The following is a 26,821-nucleotide window of genomic DNA, read 5'->3' on the forward strand; positions in this document are numbered from 1 at the left end:
CCTGGCGGCGTCACCGCTTCGCCTTCTCCTCCGCGGCAGGCGCTGCTAGCGCAACGCGTTGCAGGGTTGCATCAAATTCCGCAGAAACTCCTTGATCTCTGGACACCAGCCAAGAGCCACGTAACTTTACTGGAAGACAACCGACCCGAGTAACTCCGCCGGTGCGTGCAAAGCAGCACAAACCAGCAGCGAGCCGCTCCGCCTACAGGCTAGCCGGCCCTTACTGGAAGGGGCGTGGCTTTTGCAGCGAAGACGGGGAGCTTGCTGGTCCGGCTCCAGACGAGGCTGGTCCGGGCCAAGCGCCCGGCCGGAGCCGAGGAGAACGTCAACCCCCCCCCTCCCTCCAACTTGTTTATAGTTTACGGCAGGCCGCCGGCCAGGATCGCAGGAATATGGGTCGTCTTGCAGCTCCGGCCCCGGCTTTCCTCCTCCTCCTCCTCCTCCTCCTAAGTGGCTTGCGCCGCTTGGTGGCGGCTGCGAACAAATCCTGTAGCTGCGCGCCCAAGGGCGGGAAGGAAGGCGCCGATCATGTCTTGCACACACGAATTCCCAGATGACTTGCTGGTGCGTTTTGTTCTTTTGGGCCATTTCAAGTCGATCCTGCGCCTCTTGTTTACTCCGAAATAAGAGCAAATTTATTTATGTCTATTTATTTACTCTGGACTCCATGGAGTCCACGTGTTGCAGCCTTAGGGCGCAATTCTGAACGCGTTTACTCGGAAATCGGGCTCCCTGGGTTCAACGGGACAAAAAAGAATAATTGCCGCTTTGCATAACACACACGCGCGCGCTCGCGCGCCTATTCCGTTGAGTTTTTGTCCTTCAGACCAACAAAAGGGGCGAATAAACGCCAACGGTCGCAGCGCAGTTGATCGCATAACTTCCGAAGAGCGACGGCAGCAATACCGTGCACCATACAGGAATGAATCAAGAGCCTGGACAAGGCGCTGCTTAAAATAGAGCAGGAGAGCTCAGGAAATTAATTATGAGGTCAGATAATCACGCAACCTCAGAAGCCTCGGATGTTAGATTATGTGGCAACAAGAACAGTAATAATGCCTAGGGAGAGGGGAGGTGGGGGTTGATGGCATTTTACGCGGAGCGAAGCCTCGGCAGCGCTACCTGGGATCTGCGCGTTCTTTCTCGTCTCCACCGCCCTTTTCAGATACTCCCGCTGCTAGCACACCTACTGGAACCCCCGCCCCCCCTTTTTATCCCATTTGAGCCCAAACTCAAGCATCCCACCTAAATTCAAAACTCCCCGAGTAAGCCTCGCAGCATCCGCAACGCGCCTTCTCCTCGCTCTCTCCCGCCCGCTTCCCCCGAGTTCTACATTCGCTCCCGCGCAGCACGAGCTGCCCAGAGAAGAATCAGAGACATCAAAAGAGACGCTTCTGGAAACCGCCCCTCCGCCTTTTCTGATAAGATTTGTCCCTTAATTGAGGTTCGATCTGTGGCAGGCGAGCAGGGAATCCCTCTCCGAACGCGTCATTCTAACCAAGGAAACCCGCGCTCGCGTAGTACCACGCAAATGACCATCTTTGGCAACCGCGACCTGCGACAACGGAACAGACTAAGCCGAGACACGGGGGGGGGGAGAAAAACAACTCTGGACTAGGCAACGGACCGTGCGGCCGGGTGGCGTGGCGAGCGGGCGTGAGAATGCCTTGACGAGTCGCCTGCCTACCCCCCTTCTCATCGCCCGCGTTCAACACGCTGGGTCGGGTTTAATGGGCCGAGCCATCTTGCCCTCCCCTCTCTCTCCTCCTCCCCCCCACCAAGTGGGAGGTTCCGCGTTGCGAGTGGGCGTGGCCATCGCGAGCTTGACGTTTGCGAATTCACATGGTACAGATCTTAAGAAGAGGAGATGCAATGAGGCTGGGGATTTGAACTAATGCCATTGCACTGACTCATCCAGGGAGAGTAAAGGAGCTCAGAGAACAAGGATATTAGATAGAGAGGCGCTCAAGGGAAAGAGAAGGGAGGGGGCACGCGTAAGCAGGGGGAGAGAAGAGCTCGCCTTCACGGCCGAGAAGGGCAAAATCAATAATTCAGTCGGATATTTTCAACAAGTAAATAAAGAGCCTCAAATCCCGGACTGAGTCATCCAGTCCAGTTCGAGCAGGAAGACGGCACTTTTCTGAAGGGCTTAATTATACAGGAGGCAGCGATCCTCCTTAAAAACTACAGGGAGATCGAGGCTCTTGATACCAGCAGGCAGGCAAAGTGGAAGGAAGGGAGGGAAACGAGACACGTCCAATTTTCTTTAGAAATAAAGTCGCATTTGGAAAGAGAACTCCTTTTTTTGTAGTTATGCTGACGTTCTTAAGAGACTCAATGAGTTGGCTCTACAGGGAGTGAATTTTACATTCTCATATGTGGGAGGTTTGGGATGGTTCTTCTTTTTTTAAATCCCACAGTCCTGTTTCGAGAAAAAAAAAAATCAGGACTTGCTTAAAATAGAATCAAAATCCAAACCGCCAGCTGCATCCGTCTCCACCTGAGTGCGTTTGAAATCTGAGGCATCAATTATACGATTGGAAGCAAGACAGGAAGGGACAGAGCAAGAGGGAACGGCAGCTAGGAAGATATTTTTATTATCATCATCATCATTTCTCTCCTGCTTGCACCTCGGACAATGTACCAGGACTTCCCAGCAAATTTTGATACCTCCTCTCGGGGCAGCAGCAGTTCTCCAGGGCATCCGGAAACTTACTCGAGCATCACAACTCAACAGGTAGGGGCCAGCCCGAGCACCTTTGTCGCGGAGTTCCTAAGATCCGGTCCTGGCATCCAGGCTCTGCGCTTTCTCCTCTCCTGAATTCATCCTCTCTCCCGTCACAGCAATTTGCCTTGGGAAAAAAGCCGCTTTCTTTCACTTTATTATCTGAAGAAATATACTGTGGCTTCGCGTGATTCGGGTCGCTGTTATCATGTTTATTATTGTGATTATTTCTTTTCTTCCCCCTCCTCAGCGCCTCTCCGTCGCACGCTCCCCCCCCCCCCCGCGAGCGATCTACGCCCCCCTCGCTCCCTCCTCCGCGGCTTGCAGCAACTCCTTAATCAAATAGTAAAGTTCGCTAACCACACCCAGTCCACCTCCTGTGTGCGCGCCTCGACCTCTCCCTTAGTCGGAGATTAGAGGGGAACTGCGGGCAACGCGTCTCCTTTGGCCTCCAGTCCAATAGCCGCCTCTCTGCGCGCTCACACCTTAAAAGGAGGCGGAAGCGACCGCTGCTTTTCAAGAGTTAGGGCGGTTGCGGGTGAGCGCGAGCAATTCTGTGGAGGTGCAAGGCAGGAGAGAGCCACTGGAAGTTGGTAGGCAGGAGAAACCCCGAGCGGAGTGACAAGCCCAATGCGACGCTGAGCCACCGATTAGGCGGCGCGCCGGCTAAGTAAGCGAGGCTGGGGGTGGGTGGATGGGTGGGCGGTCGGTCCTCTCCCTGCCTTGTTTTCCCTTTCGCGCTAGGATAGATTCTCGCGGTTGTCCGCCCGCCCGTGCTCCCTCGGCCGGGACTCTGAGCTCAGCGCAACCCGAGCCCTGCGCCCCTTCTTTGGTCGTTTTGTTTCCCGCAGCTTGTGCTGGCCTCTGGTGGAGCTACCAGGCAGAGGCGCGCGGTGGGGGTGTGGGGGTCGCTCTAGTTCTCTCGGCTTCGGGGTCTCTTCTGGGGGGAAATGTTGTATCTGCGGTCCGTTTTCCCCAGAGGAGTTCAGTGTCCCTTGAGTTCCTCCAACGAGGAATGGAAGGGATTTCCTGGGCGAGAGTCTGAAAAACCAGGGCGAAGAGAACTCCTGCGTAGCCATCTCAAAGTACAGGGCCTTCCGCGCCAGAGCCAAGGGTTGGGTGGGTGCGACGGCTGGCGGCATGTTTTTCTCGAACTGAAATGTCCAGTGGGGAACAAAAGAGAGGAAATCATGAGTAGTCTTCTGGAACTGTTAACACAGGTTTCCACTGGAGTGTAAACAGTATAAAAGGGGACATGTTGGCCTCACTCTTCAATCATTGCCACTGGGAAAGAATGCCAAAATGTCTGGTACCTCAGTTGGGGGAGGGCCAGAGAAGGAATTTAGGTTCTTCTTTAGACTTTTAAGAGTGCAGATATGAAAGGAGATGAACTAAGTCCATCTTTAGGTTTACTCAGTGGGACCCTAGGAGAACTGAGCAGCTTGCAAACAGCAGGCTAAATGTAGTTCTGGTCATCTGTAACCTTTCCTTGGCTTGACTTCTTATGTTATGGTCTTTCCAAAAGTTGAGATTCTGTGGCTGTGGGGCGAGATTCCCTCTACAAAGTAGAAACTAATCAGCTCTGGTGATGGACCATCCACAAGAGCTGAACAAGCCAGGAGCCCCCAGTCCTTTTAAGCCTCTGGGCACATTTTGAGAGAAAGTTGTAGGTCCTCTTAACAATTTGGAGAGGGCAGTAGGACTTGCCCATTCACAAAATGCCCGGCCAAGATGGTTAGGGCAAGTCACAAAAATCCTGTTTTACAGAACAGAAAATGTAGGTTACCTGTGAACTTTATCTATGAAGGCAAGAATGAATCCTGGACCTCAAAACACAACTTTTCTGCTTTGAGCCCACAGTCTTCTACTCCAGTACCCATTTCACAGAGGGCAAATTGAAGAGACTTAGGCTCAGAGATAAATAACTTTGCCAAATGAATACAATGCAGAGGTGTGGTCTGGATGTCAAGTGCCAAAACACGTATCTGCCTGCACAAAGCACAACAAAATACTTTTTTTCACATAATGCAAACAGGTTATGTTTAAAGAAACGCACAGAGCATTATACTCCCACGTACAAGAAAATCTCAGACAAAAAGCACACCACACCAAAACACACAAATGAGCTAACATGCTTATACTGCATCACATGATTGTGTTGGAAACTGGTGCTTTGCTTTGCAGCAAACTATTTTCCAGCAGAAAACCAATGTTTAACTTAAAAAAAAAAAAAGTTGGTAAAAATGATTTTAAAATTAGAGTGGCAGTGAGCCTTAGTGCTTCTAAGGGACACATCTGGGAGCCCAGGGGTACCCACACTGAAGGCCTGTGTAACCCGAGGGTGGTTGAGGCTCACCTGGACCCTTGTGAGAGTAACTTAATCAAGGTAAGAGGTCACTTAAATGACAGAAAGGGGGAATGAAGTCAGTTGCAGTGCATGTGACTTTATGGAGAGATGAATTTTCTTTATATGGGTTGCTCATTCCTCTTCTGTATCTAATCAAATCAAATTTTTATTATGGTCAAAGACCAGCATAGCTACTGTATCTTTTTTTATCTTCTTATTTAAGAAAAGTTCAGTGAGAGAAAGGGAATTGTGAAAGGCACCAATTCTTGGAGACAGTCCAGGCCTTACATGTCTGTTCCCAGGAGAAGGCACATTGGGAGTCTCCTCTTTGAACTGCTTCAATTCCTGAGTTGGGTTTTTTAAACAATATTTTTAGAGTTTGTGAAAATAAAACATGAAAATAGATGTGCCTTCAGGAAATGTGTTGCCAGCCCACATAACTGCCAGGACAGAATTAAAGATTTGGGATATGGCTGTGATGTAGTTGAAATACCGTTGTGCAAATCTAGAAAAAATGGAATCCAGATGTAAAATGGAGTCCAGAAAATCATTTCAAAGTCCCATAGAAATACAGGTTATTTTAATTATAGTTGACCTGTGGGAAGGAGTCTGGCAAAATTAGGCTACACTTGGGTAGTTTACAAAAATTAGACATGTTTGTGAAAGTTTATTTAATGTGCTGATTTTAGTTTTCAAAATTGGGAATAATGCACCTGCATTATTTTTGTTTTTGTTATTGTGTAAACTGATTTTATAACTAGGGTGAAAAATATGAATCAAAAGTTGTAAGAAGCGGGAAAAGATTGGATCAGTTATGTAGTAAAGGTGGGTTAGAGATATTGCACTTCTGCCCCACTCATTGGAAATAAGTTGTTGTTCTCCACTCCCCCCACCTTTACAAATACTTGTCTTCAGTTTTCCAAGATAATATTTCTGAAATGCAAAATGTTTCTTTAATATTTGTAACGGCTAGCATTTTTTTACTATGACACCCACCTCCTTTTCTCTGTGCTTTATTTTGGTGGAAGTAGATTTGCAGTGAACAGAATTTGTAGGGTTCTGGAAATAATTTCTTAGGATTTCCAAAGAACCACGCACCTCTTTTTGTAAATCTTCATCAAAATTGTTTCTGATTCCAGATTCTTTTTTCTCCCATAATTATTTCTGCAAAAAGAATTTCCATATTAAAATAAAAGTAGCATTTTTAGGATTCCGAAGAGGCTGCAATACTTTTTGTTTGAAAAGGCAGAAATTACAATTCTTACCAGAATAAGCTTGATTGAAATAATTAAATTTACTTCCCAAAATGAGTTTAATGTTAGTGTCATTAGCTTGATTCGTAACTTACCTTGACTTAAGTTGCCTGACTAGATATTATATGCACAAAGCAGAATGGCTTTCTGAACTGAAAGCTTAGAATCTAAATTCAAAATCTGATACGGGATTACATGTATTCCTGTTTTGTTTTGTTTTAATTTCAGTATCCTAATGATGGCAGACTTTCTGCATGTTTTTATAAATGCAGTTCTACACTTTCTTTATATTCTCATCTAATAAATGGTCATACTACAACCCCAATTTACTGAAAAAAGTATTCTTGCAATGGATTGTAAATCATTTGTTACATCAAAAAAATGTAAAGAGATTTTTTTTTTCTGTGTTAGAGCGTATTACTGTCATATGATTATTGCTGCATTGCAAATTAATGAAATCTGTCAGGTGAATTCTACTTTTTAAAGTATGGATTTTCTCTCTCTCTCTTGCTTGCAGCTCTTCTCTTTTATTCCAGCTCGGATCATTTTCTCTTCCATGAATTCTAATGCTATTTCACGAGGCACTTCGATCTGCCCTTCCGTGCTGAAATGCTGTTTAAATGATCCAGTCACTTCCATAGGCAAAATACAACCCCTCCTGAATATCTCCTGCCCTTTCAAAGGAGGCAATTCAGTTTGGTTTCTACTCTTTTTTAAGTTTCTCCCAGAAGGAGTTGGAATGTCGTTTTTTTTAATATCTGTTCCATCTTCAGGCAAACAAGGGAGGGCAATTATTGTTTTCCTTTGGTATTCAGACATTCCTTGGCTTGTTGGTATTTATTGTTGATTGGGTTTTGACCTTCAGAATGCAAGTTCTTACAAGGTCTGAGCAATCTGGCTACATTTTTGGGATACTTTTTTTGGTCAGCGTCTGGTCTTGAATGATGTCGGAACTTGAAGAATGAGGAATATTTCCTGTTGGAACTGAAGTCTGATGGCCAGTTTGTTCCCTGCCTTTTTCTCTCAATTTGCATTTCTCTCTCTTTTTTCCCCCCTCAAAGCTGTCTTTTCATTATAGGCAAAAATTATGGCTTCTGTGAAAGGCATTGCACAATCTCCTCAGTTACACAAACTTATGATATTTCATAACATGTTTACATCAGCTGTCCTTGTTTTTCTCCCCCTCCCCCCATGGCTTTCTTATTACTTGTGCAATGCGGGTATAAAGCAGCAACATGAGGAATACAACTTTCTTTTCACAACAAGCTATAGGTGCTTTTTTTTTGCACTTAGATTTTTTTTTAAGAATTGCCCTGTATTAAACTTTGATTCCAGTCTGCGAGATTCCATACATCAAAGAGCTTTTTTTCTTTTTTACCAGAAATGACTCTCTCTGTGCCAAGCTCCGTAGCACAGATACCTCTTTGGTGCCCTCTTTAGGCTAATCCAGATAGATTTCCAAAGATTATAGATAATGGAAAGGAGTAATTTACAGTAAGTGTGTGGAATGGGTAAATTGTTTGTTTCAGATATACAGTATGTTAAAAATACCCACGTGGCTCAAATTATTGCTATTGAATTTCTCAGTATTTATATACATGTTTGCCTCCAAGTTTCACCTCTCCTGAAAAAACCTTCCACTGATACCTAGGGGTTAAACACATCCCTACACACTGTTGTAAAATCTTCTCTGTAGGATTTTACAGAGTTGCTCTAGGTGCCTCTACCTCACTCATTTATTATGATTGTGTTCTTCAGATGACTGGTCAAGCAGCTGACCAACTCTTGCTTTCTCATTTGCTCATTGTCTGTTATCCTGTTGGACGTGGTTCAGGAAGCCCAATTTGCTGCAACCTTCTACACCATATACAGTGCATTCGGAAAGTATTCAGACCCCCTTCACTTTTTTCAATTTTGTTATGTTGCAGCCTGATACTACAATCGTTCAAATTAATTTTTTTCTCATTAATCTACACTCAGTACCCCATAATGACAAAGTGAAAACAGAATTTTAGAAATGTTTGCAAATGTATGAAAAAGGAAAAACTGAAATATTGCATTGGCATAAGTATTCAGACCCTTTGCAACAACACTTGAAATTTAGCTCAGGTGCCTCCCATTTCTACTGATAGTTGTTGAGCTGTTTCTACACCTTGATTAGAGTCCATCTGTGGTAAATTAAATTGATTGGACATGATTTGGAAAGGCACACACCTCTCTATAGAAGGCCTCACAGCTGACAGTGCATACTGTATCAGAGCAAAAGCCATGAGGTCAAAGGAACTGCCTGCAGAGCTTAGAGACAGGATTATTGCAAGGCACAGATCTGGGGAAGGCTACAAAAAAAATGTCTGCTGCACTGAAGGTTCCCAAGAGCACAGTGGCCTCCATAATTCTCAAATGGAAGAAGTTTGGCACAACCAGGACTCTTCCAAGAGCTGGTTGCCCAGCCAAACTGAGCAATCGGGGGAGAAGAGCTCAGTAAGAGAGGTGACCAAGAACCCGATGGTCACTCTGACTGAGCTCCAGAGATCCTGTGTGGAGATGGGACAAAGTTCCAGAAGGACAACCATCACTGCAGCCCTCCACTGATTTGGGCTTTATGGCAGAGTGGCTAGACAGAAGCCTCTCCTCAGTGCAAAATACACGAAAGCCCACTTGGAGTTTGCAAAAAAGCACCTGAAGGACTTTCAGACTGTGAGGAACAAGATTCTCTGGTCTGATGAAACCAAGATTGAACTGTTTGGCCTCAATGCTAAACATTATGTCTGGAGGAAACCAGGCTCCGCTCATCACCTGCTCAATACCATTCCAACAGCGAAGCGTGGTGGCAGCATCATGCTGTGGGGGTGTTTTTCAGCAGCAGCAGGGACTGGGAGACTGGTCAGGGTTGAGGGAAAGCTGAATGGAGCAAAGTACAGAGATATCCTCAATGAAAACCTGTTCCACAGCGCTCAGGACCACAGACTGGGCCGAAGGTTCACCTTCCAACATGACAACGATCCTAAGCGCACAGCCAAGACAACCCAGGAATGGCTTAGGGACAACTCTGTGAATGTCCTAGAGTGGCTCAGCCAGAGCCCTAACTTGAACCCTATTGAACATCTCTGGAGAGACCTGGAAATGGCTGTCCACCAACAGTCCCCATCCAACCTGATTGAGCTTGAGAGGATTTGCCAAGAAGAGTGGCAGAAAATCCCCCAATCCAGGGGTGCAAAGCTTGTTGCATCATACCGAAAAAGACTCGAGGCTGTAATTGCTGCCAAAGGTGCTTCAACAAAGTACTGAGTAAAGGATCTGAATATTTAAGTACATGTGATATTTCAGTTTTTTCTTTTTAATAAATTTATAGACATTTCTAAAATTCTGTTTTCACTTTGTCATTATGGGGTACTGAGTGTAGATTAATGAGAAAAAAAATGAATTGAATGATTGTAGTATGAGGCTGCAACATAACAAAGTTGAAAAAAGTGAAGGGGATCTGAATACTTTCCGAATGTACTGTATATGACCACACGTCTACTCATGTTTCTTATCCAGCTTCAGTTGTAGAGTCAGCAATTTTATTCACTACGTGCTACCCTTAATCTTAGCCAAAAGGCCAAATCCCTTGTACAACTAAGAGGTCCTGAAATTCAATCTTGTCTGAAAGTTGTGCCTTCAGTGTTTGCTGGCAGTGCAATTGTACCTCCATTCTAAGAGTGTTTTTTAATAGTGGGATAGAAATTTTATAAAGAAATGAAGAATAGCTTGGTCAGAAAGGATTCTGTGTATACACCCTAAGGCGTTGCTGCTATGTTCCAAGTTAAATCAAGACATGACAATCATGTCAGAATAGATTCATGTATGGTTTATATTTGATAGTTCATTGAAAATATGAGACTTTCTGCAGTGTCTTTTTCTTTCTTACAGATGTTGCAGATCAAACACAAATCTGATCTTCAACTCAAGAATTCATGTTACGTTAACTTATGTCAACTGCCTGACAGGAGAGAAAATGTATTCTCCCTCATCTGTCTTCAACCTTTTTTCCCCCCTTTCTGCATGTCTTTTGGAACTAAACCACTATTGCCTTTTAATTGCTGCACCCTTAAAATGCTCTGTTATAATAACAGTATAGTTTTCATATATAACTTATCACAAACTCACAGTACAGATAAACTTGCAGTTAATGAATGTACAGGTAGTCCTTGACTTACAACCACAATAGGGACATGAAAATTCATTGATAAGCGGTGTGGTTGTTAAGCAAGGCATCATATGACCGCACCTGATTTTACAACATTTGTTGTGGCAGTTGTTAAGTAAATCATGTCATTAAGTGAATCACGTGGTTCCCCGTTAATTTTGCTTGTCAGAAGCCGGCTGGGAAGGTTACAAATGGCAATCATGTGACTCCAGGACACTGCAACTGTCATAAATACACGCCAGTTGCTAAGTGCCCGAATTTTGATCATGTGACTGTGGGGACACTCTGACGGTTGTAAGTGTGAAGACTGGTCATAAGTCACTTTTTCCAGCACCATCGTAACTTCGAATGGTCACTAAAAATGTTCATAAGTTGGGGACTATCTGTATTTTAATATTTTACCCTGGGACTTTGAAAACATCCTGCAAAATTAAGGATTTGAGCCAGAGGTAGAATACATAAATAGTTCAGATCAGATAGCAATTCATCTTTTAATTCATGAAACAGTAGTAAAGGTGAGACCCTGTAAACCATCACTGTAGTTGGTGACAGGCTGAGCTTTTCAGTAAAAATGCTGCCTCAAGTAATGTTATGAAGCATTGGGAAGAATGCAACAGATCCATTTCGCCATGAGGCTGATGGGGTGGCCTCAGCTAAGTCATTCATTTTCTGGCTAAGTATCCTCATGGAGTTGTTATGATGGTAAATAAGATAATGCTAAGAAGAATTGCAGAACACAATTTGTGCAATAAATGTGAGCCATAAGGATGTACAGGTTCCTCTTATCTTGCCATTGGAAATATCTCTTATTAGGAAGAATGGCCTCAAGCATAAATGGTTACTTATCATGGCTATTACTTCCAGTATCAGAAGAGTAGTATATCACTTACTAGTGGGTGCCTAGGCTAGGTGGCTATGTTAGGATTTTCTCATGGGAAAGGATTCATCTCGTTATCTGCAAAACTCTGTTTAGGCTAAAACTATAGTCATGTGACAAACTTGTTATTGTTAGTGTAACTTGTTATTGTGTGTTGTGCACGTATACTGCTAATTACTGCCACCTATTGGCGTGTGTATGCTAGTTACCCAGTGGGGGGGTACGGAGTGGCAATATAATGGGAGGATTATATGCCCAGCCTCTCAGTATAGCGTTAGCCATTATGTAGGTATTTTTATGGGTTATGTAGTTGTAACCAAGTAGTGTACCTCTTCTCTGAGAGTTTTTGGCTAGAGACTTTATTAAGCTTGTGAGCAGATAAGTCTTGGATGCTAAAATAAAGGAGAAGTGTTTTTTCTATATTTTGTATGTAACTTGTATTTTATGAAGTTTTGCATTTTTATCAATAAACAGCTAGTATATATTTTCTGGCTGGATTTCTTTGGAGAGCAAGATATGGACATTGCATTTTATAAATCTCTCATGCTGATGTGTATTTTTCCCTGGGCAAAGTTTTTCTGGGAGCATTGCTGTATTCTGCTCAACAGGCTACTGTAGGACAGAATATAGGATAAGGCAAGTCTTTGGCCAGATCCAGCACTGTTTTTCTTACATTCCATAAATGCACAATGGCTCTTCTTTGCTTTACGTTCTGTAGCTCCATAGTAACCTTCAATTTTGCATTCTGGTCTGATAGTTGTAGATTCCCCTCTCAATGAAAAAGATTGGCAGCTTGATGTTTTATAATTAAGATACTAACTTTTCCATCCTGGGGATGGTTGCTAAAGAATATCCATTTAGGCCTGAAGTGTGCTTCACCGAGGAAGAAAAAATCCTACTGAAATGTTAAAAAAAAAAAAAAAAAGTATTAGAAAGATTGGATTTTTCTCTAGGCAGATGTATTGGGAATTAGTATGTGTGTATACATAAAGAGGGCTGTGCATAACCAGTTTCAGATCAGGAACATAATATGTGTTGGGGCAGGATCAAATTTTCATATTACCTCATCTTTTTCTCATCTGTAGAAAAAGTGTCAAGTTATGCAAACAGGCTGAGTTATAACAAGTAGTCTCAGAATCAGTCCTGACTTAAAAACCTTCTACTTGGTTGTGGACTCTCTTGTTACTAGGGGCATTTCTATTTTTATTGCTACTATGACAAGCTATTGTTGCAAGGGAATGAGTGTATATCTAAAAGGTCAACATACAAGGCCATAACAGTAGTTGTAAAGAATACTGTATCTGAGCCATTTGTTAATTTTTGTCCCACAGTCGTTCAGGAGATGTTTATTTTTGAGTCCTCGTCTAAGTAATGTAGATGACCTGTAGGATAGGAACTCCTCCCTTAACATCTGATGTCACACAGGAAACGTAATGGTGCTTCTATGGTGGCTCTTAATCCCTGTTTCACTCTTTCCCAACTCAGTGCCATTCAGATGGGTTGGAACTAAACAAGGTAAAAACACTCTCAAGTTGAGCTCTAACCCTGGTGACTAGGTATACCTATCCATGCTGTTTCCTTGACAACAGTATGGAGATGATTTGTCATTGGCTTCGTCCAGGATTTTTTTTTTTTACTTCCAAGTTGAGCTTATATCCCTGGCCCTACTTAATTTCCAAGCCTTGATGAGGTCTGCTAGAATCTTAAAATTCTCAATCAGCTGGATTTGATTGTCACTGTCAACTCTTAGCGACCACATAGATTTTCCCCATGATGATATGTTGGTCTTTCAGGTCTTCTAACCGCGTACCCATCAACACTGCAACTGAGTCCATCCACCCTGCTGCTGGTCGTCGTCTTCTCTTTCCTTCTGCCTTTCCCAGCATTAGAGCCTTCTGTAGAGCACCAGGTTCTCACATAATAGGATAAGTTGAGCCTGGTGGTTTGTGCCTTAAGTGAGAACTCTGGGTTGATGTGTTTGATTGGTTTGTTTTCTTGGCTGTCCATGGCATCCTCAGGAGTCTCAAGTCCCAATCTGCTGGAATCCCAATACATATGGAGAACACCAGGTTGGATCAGGCTGCTTATTTCATTGTCTAAAGCACACATATTAAGATGCTAAAACAGCTTGTATAGATTACTGTACTTTATACCCTCATGTGTAAGAAACGTGCGTGATCCAGCATTTGCATAGTATGTCTCCTTGGTACATGTGACATCAGCCATGATTTTATAGTATAACACTGAACAGCAGCATTTAATTCCTAAATATGCTCATTTGGCGGTTCTGAGGAATATCTTTCCTGTTGATTACAGGAGGGCTATTGGTTCTGAGAGTAGCAAGACTTTGAGTATTTTAAGTTGAAATCCATTGTTAGCGCAGACTTCTGTTTTACAGTGGTGCTTTCTCCTTCCTTCGCAGTCCTCCCCCCCTTGCCTTTAATTACTATTCTAGATTGTTGACCTTCCCAAGCAGGTTGTGAGGATGAGAGAGAATTGCCAAGAGGAATACAGTAGTCCATTTGATTCCCTCCTCCTTGTTCCCCTATGTTGCATCATTCTGGAAAATAAGCATGTGTTTTTCTCCTTTGATCAAGTACCTTAACAGTTAAAGCTATTGCCATCTCCACAGATCATCTGCATCTTCAAGGGACAAATTTTGTATAGGTAGTTGACCTTAGTTTGGATTCTGCAGGACAGTTCTTCTGTTTTTGTTCAGTTAACCAGTTTATTTTACTTCCCTTAATGTCATTACATCAATCAGAACAGTGGGGATAATTTTCAAGTACTGCAAATACTTTTAGTTAAAAGGTTTAAAAACCCCATGCTGGGACATGATGGGCCTGTAAACCTAATCCAACATTTGTTGTCTCCTTGATATAGAAAAGCGTTCCTTTTCTTCTGTTTTTTTTCCCCCCTTCAGGGGCCGCCAGTTTTCTTTTTCTTCCATTGCCCCAGCGTTTGGTGCCAGCGAAAGTTCCAGATTTAGTCTGAAAACAAGGTGGACTAGTATTCCTTTAATTTTTTTATATATATGCACACACATGCATATACTTTTTTGAAAGAAATTATTACCTAGTGCTTTTTAAAAAGCTCCTGCTTTGTTTTGTCTAGACAGAGAAAAAGCTTCAGGCAATTTTTCTGATGTGAATCCTAAAACATTTTTTATAGGGTATTATTAAAGTATAGGCACATAAATCTGCTTCAGTTGGAGGCATCTTTATATTCTACTTTTAAAACCATCTTTCTATGAGGCTCCAGACTAGACATGTTGAACAGCAGTACTTTAATTGATAGCATAGCTTAAAATCCCATGCTATATTGGTGGAGCAAGCTCCTGTAAAACTTTCTTTCTCTTTCTCTTTCTCTTTCTCTTTTTCTCTTTCTCTTTCTTTCTCTCTTTCTCTTTTCTTTTTCTTTTTTAATTTGCCATGCTTGCCTCACCTTGGAACATACCAAAAAATAAGTATTTGTACTTTATCAGTTATTGACATTACAACTGATAAAGCAAGAAGTAGGAAAAGGTAGATAAACTACATTATTGGAATAATCTAAAACTGTCTCTTAAGGTTTCTTTTTTAAAGGCTATAAAGTGTTATAGTACAAGTATTGTTATTTTTCTTGGTATGGTTATGCTTTTTTAGAAGGCAAGAAAGATGCCCTCAAGTTGAGCTGGACTCTTGGTGTCTGTGAATGGGACCATTCAGCTTTCTTGGCAATAGAACGGAAATTTTTGCTGTTGTTCAGGGATGCTTTTGGACTTCCCAGTCCAACCTACAACCCTGGGATTCCCTAGTAGCCTTCTGTCTCAGCAGACTTAGTCCTGCTTAACTTCCAGGCTCAGCATCATTCAGACTCTGCCACCAACATAAACCTTCAGGAATTTAATTTAGTTTAAATGTGAAATAGTTTGCTAAAGAGTTTGCCTTCTAAAGAGCCAGGGATATTCCTTACCTCATGCCAGTGTTTCCTTAAAGGCTCTGGAGCTTTGTCATTCCATGAGTCACTTTTTTCTTTTGAGTTACTATTTGGTATTCTGGGAACAGAAACAATTGAGTAGAATATGATCAGGTGGCATGCTGGAATTCTCTGGGATGAATGATTAGAAGACACTACTTTTTCCTCCCTCCTCCCCCCTGGTATTTCTTGGCTGTTCAACATGTAACACAGAGTGAAGTTGTAAGGAAGGGGGGAAAACACTCCCAGGGGGTTAGATAAGGAAGAGTTAATAAAAACAGTCAATCTAGACAGTGGACAGAGTCCATCAAAACCCAGGAAACTCAAACTCTAAGCAATTGACCAAGAGCAAGCCGGTTTCCCTTCTCTCTCAGTTCAGCTTCTGAAAAGGGAGGATCCCAACTCCATATAGCCCTTCTTTTTTCATCTTCCATCAGGAGAAGACGGAATCTCTCCCAGCTGGCTTCTGCTGGCCCAACTCTGAAATGAGGATTGAACAATCCTAAGAAATAGCCATCTATGGAAATGTGGAGCTAGAGGCAGATTAGGGGAGATGAATGAATTGATATATATGAATTGATCAGAACTGATCGTTCCTTTGCATCCTTATTCGTATTTTGTTTGTGTGTTCATGCATGTGTCTGAATGTGTATTCATTCCTCACAGTAGATAACTGAGTTAAACTCTGAAATTTTCAATTTGCTTTCTCTCATTGTCTTCAATTCTCAATTAGTTCCTTAACCTTACTCTATATAATAAACAACTTGTCCCTTCTCCCAACATCTGTAGTCTTATTCTGACAGGGATTTTAGCCCACCAAGCATCCTAGCCACTCTTAGCTACAGAAGCCCAGAGTAGGAGCAGATCTCACTTGCTTCTTCCTACTGAAATCACAGAGAATTTTTTTTTTTTTTTTTTTGTAAAGAGTGGCCAGGCAACCTCCTTCCCCAAATTTGGGGGAGTTTGGGGAAAGGACTTACGGAGACCAGAGGGCCAACTCACCACATCTCAGTGGGTGTATGTGGTTACAAAAGTGGAAGACCAAAATGGAAGGATTCTGCCCCCTTATTGCTTTAGGTTGGGGTGTGGACCTTTTGATTTTTTTTTTTTTAACTATCTTAAAAAATCATGCTGGAAAGCAAAAATTGGCAACCTTTGGCCATATATGCGCCTCCTAATGTTCTAGAGCAGCACCCAGAGTCTCTACCTGAGGATTGTATTGATATTAGAGATTTAGTTTGCCATGCTCCCTATATTTACCCAGGAATAAGTGCCACTGAACTCAGTTGATGATATTTGCCATGTATAATATGGATTTGAAAAGGTACATCACTCCACTTTGGTGAGATACTCCATCTTGTTAAAACAACATGGTAGAGTCAATCTCCCTTGGTTGGTCTTCTCAGAGAGTGGGGCTTCTGTCATGCAAAAGCCCCACTTGTCAGTTATTGCAAAGCCATGTAGCTGTTCTGGCATATGGAAATGAGCGCTACATTTGTTCTGTAGACATTTAAAAAGTGAGATCCAAAGCATAATATGATGAGATTATTCTTTGGGTGACAACAAATCTTGTCCTTTAATAACACAACTGTCTCTATTTCTTCATTTACAGGCATCTGTTATTAATGATACAGGTGTCATCAAACTTGTACAATGATGTACACATTATACTTGAGGAACCGTCATTCAAAAGTAACCTAATCTCTGCATCTCTCTGATTTATTTACTTCTTTCCTTCCAATACGTATAGTTTCTGGTTGTGTAACCACTCTTCCACCATATGTTATCAGTAGTTTTGCAAAATTCTATTTTGTTCCTTTGGTTGCAACATTTTATTGTGTTTTCAATACTTCTGATGCTGGCTATTTTCCAAAAGCTACAGTTCTCTAGCTAGTTTAGATCATTCCTATTGCTATGGTAAACCATATTGTCACTAGTATGCCCACTGGAAGGCCTTGACATGTTTCTATCCACTTTACCAGGTTTCCACAAATCATTTTGCTTAACTTCCAAAAGTGGTAATGTATTTGCTTTCTTATAATATTATTTTGGGTTTTTTTTCTTTATCTCAGTTGTTCTGCACATTTTCTTAATTACACAGAGGATGTAGCAAAGCCCTTAACGCGGGTAGTCTTGACTTTAAATGTCTGCCCATGAAAAGTTGGGCTGGTGATTTGCCAAAAGAGTAAATCTGATTTAACTTTGACTTTTTAAACATCCTTTTAACAGCATGCATTGCTCTTTCTGATACACCATTTGACTGGGTATAATAAGGATGGAAGTAGTATGTAGAAAACCCGATTCTTATGCAAATTAACACAGTTATTTTGAACTAAACTTAAGGCCACGGTTACTTACAACTTCATTGCATTACCATGTCTAGTAGATAATATCACTCCATACTTTCTGCTGTGGTCTTTTTGGTAGTTCATAGTTTTTTCCCCATTGCTTCTTTACAATTTTAGGCTTTTCTTCCTTTTTCACCCACCAATAAGTTTCGCATACCAATCAATTACCTCTACTTATTTAGTCTGTCTTGCACTTTTTTCTCTGCCAAATAGATTAGCGTTAGAGTTAGGGTTATCAATTGATTACCTTTGTGAATTTACATACCCATGCTGTAATTGCAACAAGGATATTGAAGTAATCAATTATGTCCACAGTGAGCAAAAACTTTTCGGACATGAGATTTTAACACTAGTGATGGGCAAAAAAAGAGGAGTTAACCATTTTTATTTTTATAATGTGACATACTATGTACATTTGAACTGCAGTCTTTATTTAAGCTCACGTACCTAGCCATTTGATTGCATCTGTACCCCTGCTTTTAACTTATTGTTAAATTATGCTCCTAACTTGGTTTAATAAGTAATTTTTAAGAGAGATCCCATAGCAGTGCCACAAAATTTAAGAACTAAATATCTGTGTTACTTCTATGGGATCTCTTTTAAAAACGAAGTCCTTATAAAGCCTTTCCTCTGTAATTCCTATGAGTGACATTCTGCTGGAAAATTCTCTCTTTCTGAATTCACAATATTATCTTTCCAGAGCTGTAAAGTTCCATCCTAAAACATAGCATCCTTGAAGTCTCTCAATTTAGAATCAGATATAGATAAATAAGATATCAACAAATAAACTACTGATTCAACTTTTCCAGTATCAAATCCTCTGAATATTTTGTTTAGAGCTATTGTACTGGTGTTGCTAATTTCTTCCTTTTTGTGTAAGTTTGTTTGCATAAGCTTATATTTCTGCAGAGTTAACAAGCATCTGGTACAGTACATATTAACTTAAAATGGATTTTAATAGTTTATGATCTACTGTATCTTTGTCTTCTGTTTTTTTTAATAAACTGGTGACATCTTGTATAACTGAATACAGTGTCTAATGTTTCCTTCTCAATTCGTGAATAATTCTGCTATTAGCTGTCATGGCCTCAAAAACATATACAACTGGCAAATTATCTTAAAGGCTACTTCCAAACCAGTAGCACTAGCATCAACTGAAACAGAATCATTTTATCAACAACATAATATCTCAGAATTAGCAATTTAGTTGAATCTTTAAGCTCTGCAAATCCCTTATCGTGTGTACTGATAAGCACTGAAACTCCACATCTTGAATAACAGTTATAAAACTCTGGTCGTATTTGCTATAAATTTGAGCAAATACGTAACCATCTAAAAAAAAAAAATCTTTGTTTTATTCTGTGGACTAGGCATTCCAACAACAGCCTCAGTTTTAATTTTATCAAATTTTACACCATCTGCAGTAAGAATGTGATCCAAATTTATTTCTGTTGATCCAAATCTACACTTTGCTACATTTAATTTTAGATTTCTTTCTCTACATCTGTTCAGGACTTGTTTTATTTTTATTTTTAATCATGCTCTGTAATGACCTCAGTATCCTTTAAATGTTGCTGTATTATTCTCTGATAGGCTTCAGGAGCTGGTGAAATACCAAATGGCAAAATGTATATAGCTTTGAACTATTTTCATCTAGTTGTATTTGCTAAAATACATTGCTAGCACCCAAAACAGTAAACTGTAAAGTGAAGTAAGTAAACAAAGGTGTTTTTTAAAATATCCTTATTCATATTGTTTGGACTGAAACAAATCCTAATTTTTTCTCTACTCGATTTTTCCATTTTTACTACAGGATCAATCTGTTAGTTCTGCAGCTTGAACTGCTGCACCCAGCTGCTTCATCTGTTTGAATTCTCTTTATACCTTAGCTCTTAAGAGAGTCTTCCTGGGAGCACAAATAATTGGATGGACTTGTGGATTTCATTTAATAGAATAGTAATGTGGTAAATAACCCAGTCCTTGAAATATATCTTTATAATCTCTAAAACTACTATTGCTTTCTTTTATTCAGTTTACACATTGTAGAGTTCATTTCTATTATTATCTCCATACCTAAAACCTCTTTTGCATCAAGAATTGTTATCTGAAAAGCCAATATGAAACTTTTATCTCTGTATTCGCAAAGCAGCTCACATTTCCTCATATGCTTAATTTCTGCCCAAAGTAAGCAAGCAATCTTGCATTTGATTCCCCCCCCCAAAGATTTAATTTACAAGACCTATGAACATTTATACACAAGACATTAACTTGTGCCCCAGTATCTATTTTAAAGGTTACCACTTTACAACTATTCACGTTCAATGGAACGTACTAGTCTTTGTTCAAATCATTTGAAATGGAAGTCATAGTTCTTGGATACGGTCTTCTTCCTGATAATCTTTTTTTCAGGCCACAATATACAAACTTCTTTAATTTGCAACTTTTTACTCTTTTTTTCTTACATAGTTTTGCACTGAGAGCCAGTGTTGTGTAGTGAGTAGGGAGTTGGCCACAAGGAGGATAGAGTACTATGTATACTGCCTTAAGTTCCTGATTTAAAAGGTAGGATAGACACCTGACAAATAAAATGATTGCATTTCCCACATTTTCTACAATCTTTTTCCATATTCCAGGCAAGCCTGAATACTACAGTAAATACCGCAGTGCTGCAAGGTTTCCTAGCTCCTGTCCTTAACTATGGCATTTGAAGTAGTTTAAGTTTCAGTTTATTTCAATAACATCTATAGTGTTGTGTTGTTTTTGTATAGTCCTGAGTGTACTCAACAGATTTATTGCAATTTCTTCTCAGAAATATCTATTGTTCGTTTCTTTTTCTTCCCAGAGTTAAGTCTCATTCTTTTGGTAATCTTGCTTGTATTTTACTATCCTCTTTCCACAAACACAAGAGATTCTTTCAACTGACAAAATTCACAAGTCTGTACTAATAACTTTAAGTCAACCATACCAGGATTGATTTTTTTTTTTCTTTCCTGATGTATCCTTGTGAAAAAATGTATCCATTCCATAAGTAACCTCTTTTTTTGGTCCATAATATGCTTCAAACCTAAGAATCAAAACTTGCAACTTTTGTTAACCTGATTCCCCATCAAACTGGAAAAGCGCTGTGGGTTTTTCCCCAGCAACATATGGGAACGTTGTTTGACAATTTTCAGTCTTATAATCTCTCCTAGTTACACTAAACAAATCTTTGCTTCCATGTTTTCCAGTTTTCTGCAACATTACCTTCAAATGCCAATTTACCTGGAGGCTTCAGCCAATCCATACCAGTGCAATCTTCCCCAACCTTTTCTGACTTTGTTTTTTTTTCTTTAGACAAACATTTAAAAAGGCAGATCCAAGTATTATGAAAAGATTTACTCTTTAATTGGCAACAAAAACATATTTAATAACACAGCTGTCTTTATTTGTGTTACAGGCACACTGCTGTTAGTGACACAGGTGCCATCAAATTGCTAAAATAATTTGCACATTATGCTTACCTATTACTCAAAAGTAACCCAGTTGTTTTGGTGGGGGGGAATGTTTGCTTCGTCTAAGCACTTTGAAGAGGTTTTGTCAAGACTAAGCATCCCTAATGTGTAGACTTCTGCTTTGAGCGAATTAGTTTAATTCATTATTAAAAATTCAAGTGTATGCCTTGCCTATCAGGAGCTTTTGTCCCTTGACTTGCTTTCTAGGATAGTATATTTAAGCTTAAATCCAAGAAGATCAGTTAGTGCATTTATTTCGTATTAATTGTTAGCTAGTCATTTGCAAATTACAATGTATTATCATGTCCAACGCTAAAGAGGAACCAAAGGTGTTTTTCTGTTTAACTGTCTGCTCTCACTTCTGGCTTTTTTTGAACAAACCATTGGCTGTTCCAGTCTATAGAATGAGAATCAAAAGTGTCTAGTATTTAACGGGTCTAGAGATTTATGCTATATTGTTTCCCTTGCAAAGAAATATCTTCGGGTTGTATTTTTTTAAAAAATCGCATACACAAGAAAAGAAAATCCATGCAAAAATACCAGTCTTACACTAATAGAAAACAAGTCGTGTGTATTCCTATCCTACTATACAATTGAATTTTAATATTTAAATCAATATTAACAGTAAGGAACATAAACATATAAAATAGGGAGTGAAATACAGGTTTTTAATTAATCCTTCAATTATATAAAATGCTTGTTCAGATATAGAGGTCAGTTCTTCAGGCCACTACAGAATAGATAGATAATGGATATCCTTCCAGTATTTTAGGATTAATTGGCACAATGAGCCACAGCAGTGTCCAGAAGGATGGAACTGCATCTTGATAAACTTCCCCAATTATTAAAATACTGCTCCTACATAAAGAATACTTCTGAAGAAATACTGTCTTTTTCTGTATATATAATAGTTTACTGATTTGTATATATGCAATATGGGTATGTACCTATCTATATCACATATGTATCTAAAGCTATAAAATAGATGTGTGTGAACATTACACAAAAGATCAATATTCCAAAGAATAATTCCTCTCTGACCATCTCCTAGCTTAGCTGCAGAAACACTAAAAAGTATGTCATAAGTACTAGAGTTGAAGATGGAAAAAGATGCAGTTGTACTGTACTTAAAAATGGGAAGTGAATTCATTTAGACTGTTCCAAGGCCATAACCTAAATCTTAAAATTTTAAAAACCTGTGAAATATAATCAGGCTTTTCAAGTATAATATTCTTGAAAATTATACTTTTCAAGTATAATATTCTAATATTCTGGATCTCACAGTCCAGACACTATATTTGTCTGGATAAGGATGTGTTGAAGAAAAATTAAGTCTATTTACTTGGGAAAAATGTATTGCATAAATTAGCACTGTTGAAAACAGAAGTCAGAAAAAGAAAGCATACACCCGTCAGTTCAATTAAAATAACAAAATAAAACAAAATCTTACAATAATGCTGAAATCATGCAGCAATATGGAAATGTCTCCTATCTCATGGAAATCTTACAAGATTTCATGTAATATTGTTGATCTTCAGAAATGAAGAATTTGCCAGTTTCTTTATTTAAAGAGCTTATAATTCATCTCACAGTACAAAGCACATTCTTTGGATATTAGTGTCCTGACTTAATCGCTGGAATCTCCAGTTAAAAGTATTTTTCAGAGTCCTCTATTCCAATTTGTGCATAACTCTTTCAGCAAGGATGCTCAGGTGAATTAGGTGCACTGCTTTTTCACCAAATGAAAATGATGTACATGTAATTGTGCTGGTGTTCTTTGATATCACTGTGTTTTCATTTAAATAGGTTACTGATTTCTCTCTGTCTTCTAGAAATTCCGGGTCGATATGCCAGGATCGAGCAGCACATTTATTCCTACTCTGAACGCAATAACCACCAGCCAAGACCTACAGTGGATGGTTCAGCCCACTGTGATAACCTCCATGCCAAGTGCCTACTCTCGCTCGCATCCCTACAGCCATGCACTGCCCAATCTATCTTCAGTTACTGGACACACAGCCCTACAGAGACCTGGTGTTATTAAAACTATTGGGACCACCGTGGGCAGGAGGAGAAGAGATGAGCAGGTAGCTCCACTATTTAAAGCAACTAGCAGAATGGACTTGATATTGAATGCAACATTTCTAAGTCAGTAGCTTCATGCTTCAAATGTTGGTGGCATCTCTGACAATAGATTTATGGATTACATGAATCTAGCTTGAAGGGATACTGACTTATACTTCAGCATAAGAAAATCTGTACAAACTGTAGGTTACTAGTTCAGCAAATTTGTCACTGCCCAGAGTCACCCCACAGTGAGATGGACAGTGACAAATTTGAAATATAAATAAAAAAAATAAAAATAAATATTTTGGTGTGAGACCTTGCATTGGTCCCAGGATTTTCCAGTGAAGGAATCTTGAGTAGCAAAGTTGGGAAATACTGAAGATTTGTAGAGTTAAGGTAGAAAGTTAACACCAGTCAGGACTGACATCTTTCAGCAAGCTAAATTATTAGCCCAATCTGATGTGATACCTCTGCTTAAGTTTTCATTTGCATTAAGGCTTTAATGGTGTCTCCTTCAGTGACAGTTTTACTGGAATGAGTGGATTCCAAAAGCATTGGAAAGATTCACTATCTTGTTTTTCATTACAACTAAATTGTTGATTGTAATTCATGGCTTAAAGGCCTAAAATAGGCTTAAAATAATGCAAAATGCCATTCTTTGTTGCCCGGTGGACATCTACGCAACCCAGTAACTTCTTACGTATGGGGAATCCAAGAATCTTGTTTTGTTGAATAGTTACCAGGGATTCTGAGCAGAATATAAGCTTGAAAGTCAGTAAGTGAATTACTAAAGCCAGGTATTTGGCTTATTGGTGAATGTCATTGGACTAATATTTAACTTTAAAAAAAAAACTTTCTCTGTTTGGAGATTCATAACTAAGAACTAAAGATCTAGGGAGAAGGAAATACAATGAGGATGCTGGTTAAGGCAGCAACCCTGTTTTTCCTCCTAAGAGGTAGTTCCATCCTAGGAACATAAGGGCTGTTCTGCTGGGAATGCCCAAAGCATGCCAATTAGTCCTTCCCACAGTAGCCACCCATATTCCTCCAGAATCCATAACCAGGCAAGAAGTAATAAGTAGTAATCTCCTCCTGTTCCTGAGCAACTAATTTAGAGATAAATATATACCTGAATTTGAAGGTAACACATTACTCATTATACTAAGGCATAATATGATTTTTATGCCCCTGGTTTAGTGTGTTGTGCAAACCCACCCATTATGGCATATGGATATGTACAAACCAGGCTACAATGGCAAATTTAAACCATGGTTAAAAGAAGACTGGCTTACCATGATGTATGAGTGCTGCCCTGATTATTACAGCTAATTGTTATTGAAAGCCAGTATGGTACAGTGATGAAGGTGTTGGAATAGGAGCAGAGCACATGTTCTAGTCAACCCTCAGCCACAGCAGCTCACTTACTTTGAGCCAGTCACATTCTCTTAGCCCAAGCTACCTCATAGACTGGCTGTTGTGGAGAAAATGGGAGAGAGCACAACAGTAGGGTTCTCCATCATTGATCTAATCCCATTTAAAGCCATTAAGGCCCATAACTAGTGTGATTTCTTCTGATTTTTGAATTTACATAATTCCCAGTCAGTATAGTTGATGGCTAGGGGTTATGGGTGCTATGGTCCAAAGAATCTGGATCATGAGCATCCACAGAGGGTTCAAAATCTGCAATATGGTGAGAGTAGTGTCATAATCAAAGGTCCCCTTTTGATTGCAATACTGAACCCACCATCTTTCAGATTTTGATCCCCCCTACTGCTGATCTGGAATGGATCTGGTTGCTTACCTTGGCTATTCAGGCATAAGGAAAAGGATTAGAGAGCTAACAATGCAGCTGAGAATAGGATAAAACCCAGCCCTTGGGCATGGGTACCACTCAAATCTTTTGCACTGGAGTCAGGTTTCTTATTCCTAGTTTGTTGTTGGATTCTACAAAGAAGTTTATAAGATTAGAGGCTTGACTAGAATAAGAAAACTTTTGGGTGGTTTATTCCTTTTTCATTGGAGCAGATGGTTAACTATGGTTAAGAATTTGCAGTGGCATTGAGATAACTCTTATCTCTGCCAAATGTACAGGTGGGAGGAGAAGGCAGAGAAGTTATTAGAAATCTGAGTTTATCTACAATCCAAAAAAGCATAAATCCTCCTTCCTGGGCTGTGTGTAGGCACACAATAAAACATATTGTGCTGTCCATGACATTTATCTCCTATTACTTAAGGGCTGCCTGATGATGCAGGAAATGTAGTGTCTTATCTTAAAAAGTCAGAGAGGTAGTAGAGGAAAGAACTTAAAGGCAGCTCTTTTGATTTGATTAGGGTCATTCCAGTTTGTCCAGCCCCCCAGGCCTTGGCTTCTGACCTTCCAGTTAATGACTGTTGTCCTAGGAGAAGAAGCACATAGATTTTTTTTTTCTAAGAAAGAAAAACTTGCAACATCTTCCTATGCTTTACCTCACAAACCACCCACATTGTGAAACCACTGGGAGATTTCTATCTTTGCATTCAGCCTTAATTGCAGATTCATTGTTTTCTTGCTCAATCTTTCTGTGGTTTCTCCACTCCTGTGCTCTCCCACCACCTTGCTATCACTTTTTCTTTCTCCCCAGTGGCTCCAGTGCTATATTATATCAAGGCCCTGATAATATCTTGAAGTTAGAGTTTTTTCTCAGAGCCCATGGATCTGTATCAGGGAGCCTCAGGTCTAATATCCAGAATTGCATTGTTCAGCTAGTAACATTATAGCTTTTGAAGTAATTAGCTTTCTTCATCAGTCCCCAGGCCCTAACTGCCACCACCTTCCAGGCTAGTATAGTGCTTGAGGTTAAGAGGTTAGGCAAGAACTGGGGAGACCCAGGTTCCAGTCCACCCTGAGTCATGGAGGTTCACTGGGTGGCTGTGGGCCAGTCGTACTCTCTCAACCCAACTTACCTTATAAAGTGGCTGTTATGGGGAAAAAAATGGAGGAGGGAGTGTTATGTATACACTGGCATGAGCTCCTGAAGGGAAAGCAGATATAGATCAGTCAAGCAATAAATGAAAGGTGAAAATGAAACCATGGATTCATTGGTTGAGTCACATTTCTCATTGATTCATCCCCCAAACTGCCAGCTTTGAACTGATGTTTTGTTCTTTTGTTTGCCATGCAGTTGTCACCTGAAGAAGAAGAGAAGCGAAGAATTAGAAGAGAAAGGAACAAACTAGCAGCAGCTAAATGCCGTAACAGGCGCCGAGAGCTGACTGAGAAACTCCAGGCAGTATGTATTTTGCATGAATCTCCTCCTTTCTTGTTATGTCCATTGTTCTTTGTAAGATAAAGGTGAAGTCTTGTTGAATTAAGCTCAACACGTGGTGACTTCACAGACAATCTGTATCATTTTCTTGATAACAATATGGACATAGTTTGCCACTGACTTCTTTTGTTTTTGACTTTCCACTCTAACTTATAGTCTTGGGATTTCCGAATAGCCTCCCATCCAAGTGTTAAAACAAGTCTGCCTTTGCTTACCTTTTTGAGATCAGCCAAGGTCAGCTAGGTGCTGCCATCAAACCGGA

The 26,821-nt window shown here is 40.3% G+C and overlaps 1 protein-coding gene across 3 annotated transcripts in view; it reads left to right on the forward strand.

Moving 5' to 3' along the window:
* Positions 1-1,876: 1,876 nt before the first annotated feature.
* The window catches only part of FOSL2 (FOS like 2, AP-1 transcription factor subunit), a 33,402-nt gene continuing 8,457 nt past the window's right edge, over positions 1,877-26,821 (forward strand). Inside the window, exons 1-4 of one of the 3 annotated variants that reach the window (XM_088145661.1) lie at positions 3,215-3,395; positions 6,843-7,819; positions 23,020-23,274; positions 26,416-26,523. In XM_088145661.1, the coding sequence (XP_088001787.1) occupies positions 23,035-23,274; positions 26,416-26,523 (348 nt within the window). In that variant the 5' untranslated portion in view covers positions 3,215-3,395; positions 6,843-7,819; positions 23,020-23,034. Of the gene's footprint in view, positions 2,738-3,214; positions 3,396-6,842; positions 7,820-23,019; positions 23,275-26,415; positions 26,524-26,821 lie in introns of those variants that run through there. The other 2 variants (XM_007439562.3, XM_007439563.4) reach the window with 2 other exon arrangements.

Source organism: Python bivittatus, unplaced genomic scaffold (assembly GCF_059951505.1).
Source record: "Python bivittatus isolate LINGU-HERP-01145 unplaced genomic scaffold, Pbiv_v1 ctg000020_np1212, whole genome shotgun sequence".
NCBI lineage: Eukaryota > Metazoa > Chordata > Lepidosauria > Squamata > Pythonidae > Python > Python bivittatus.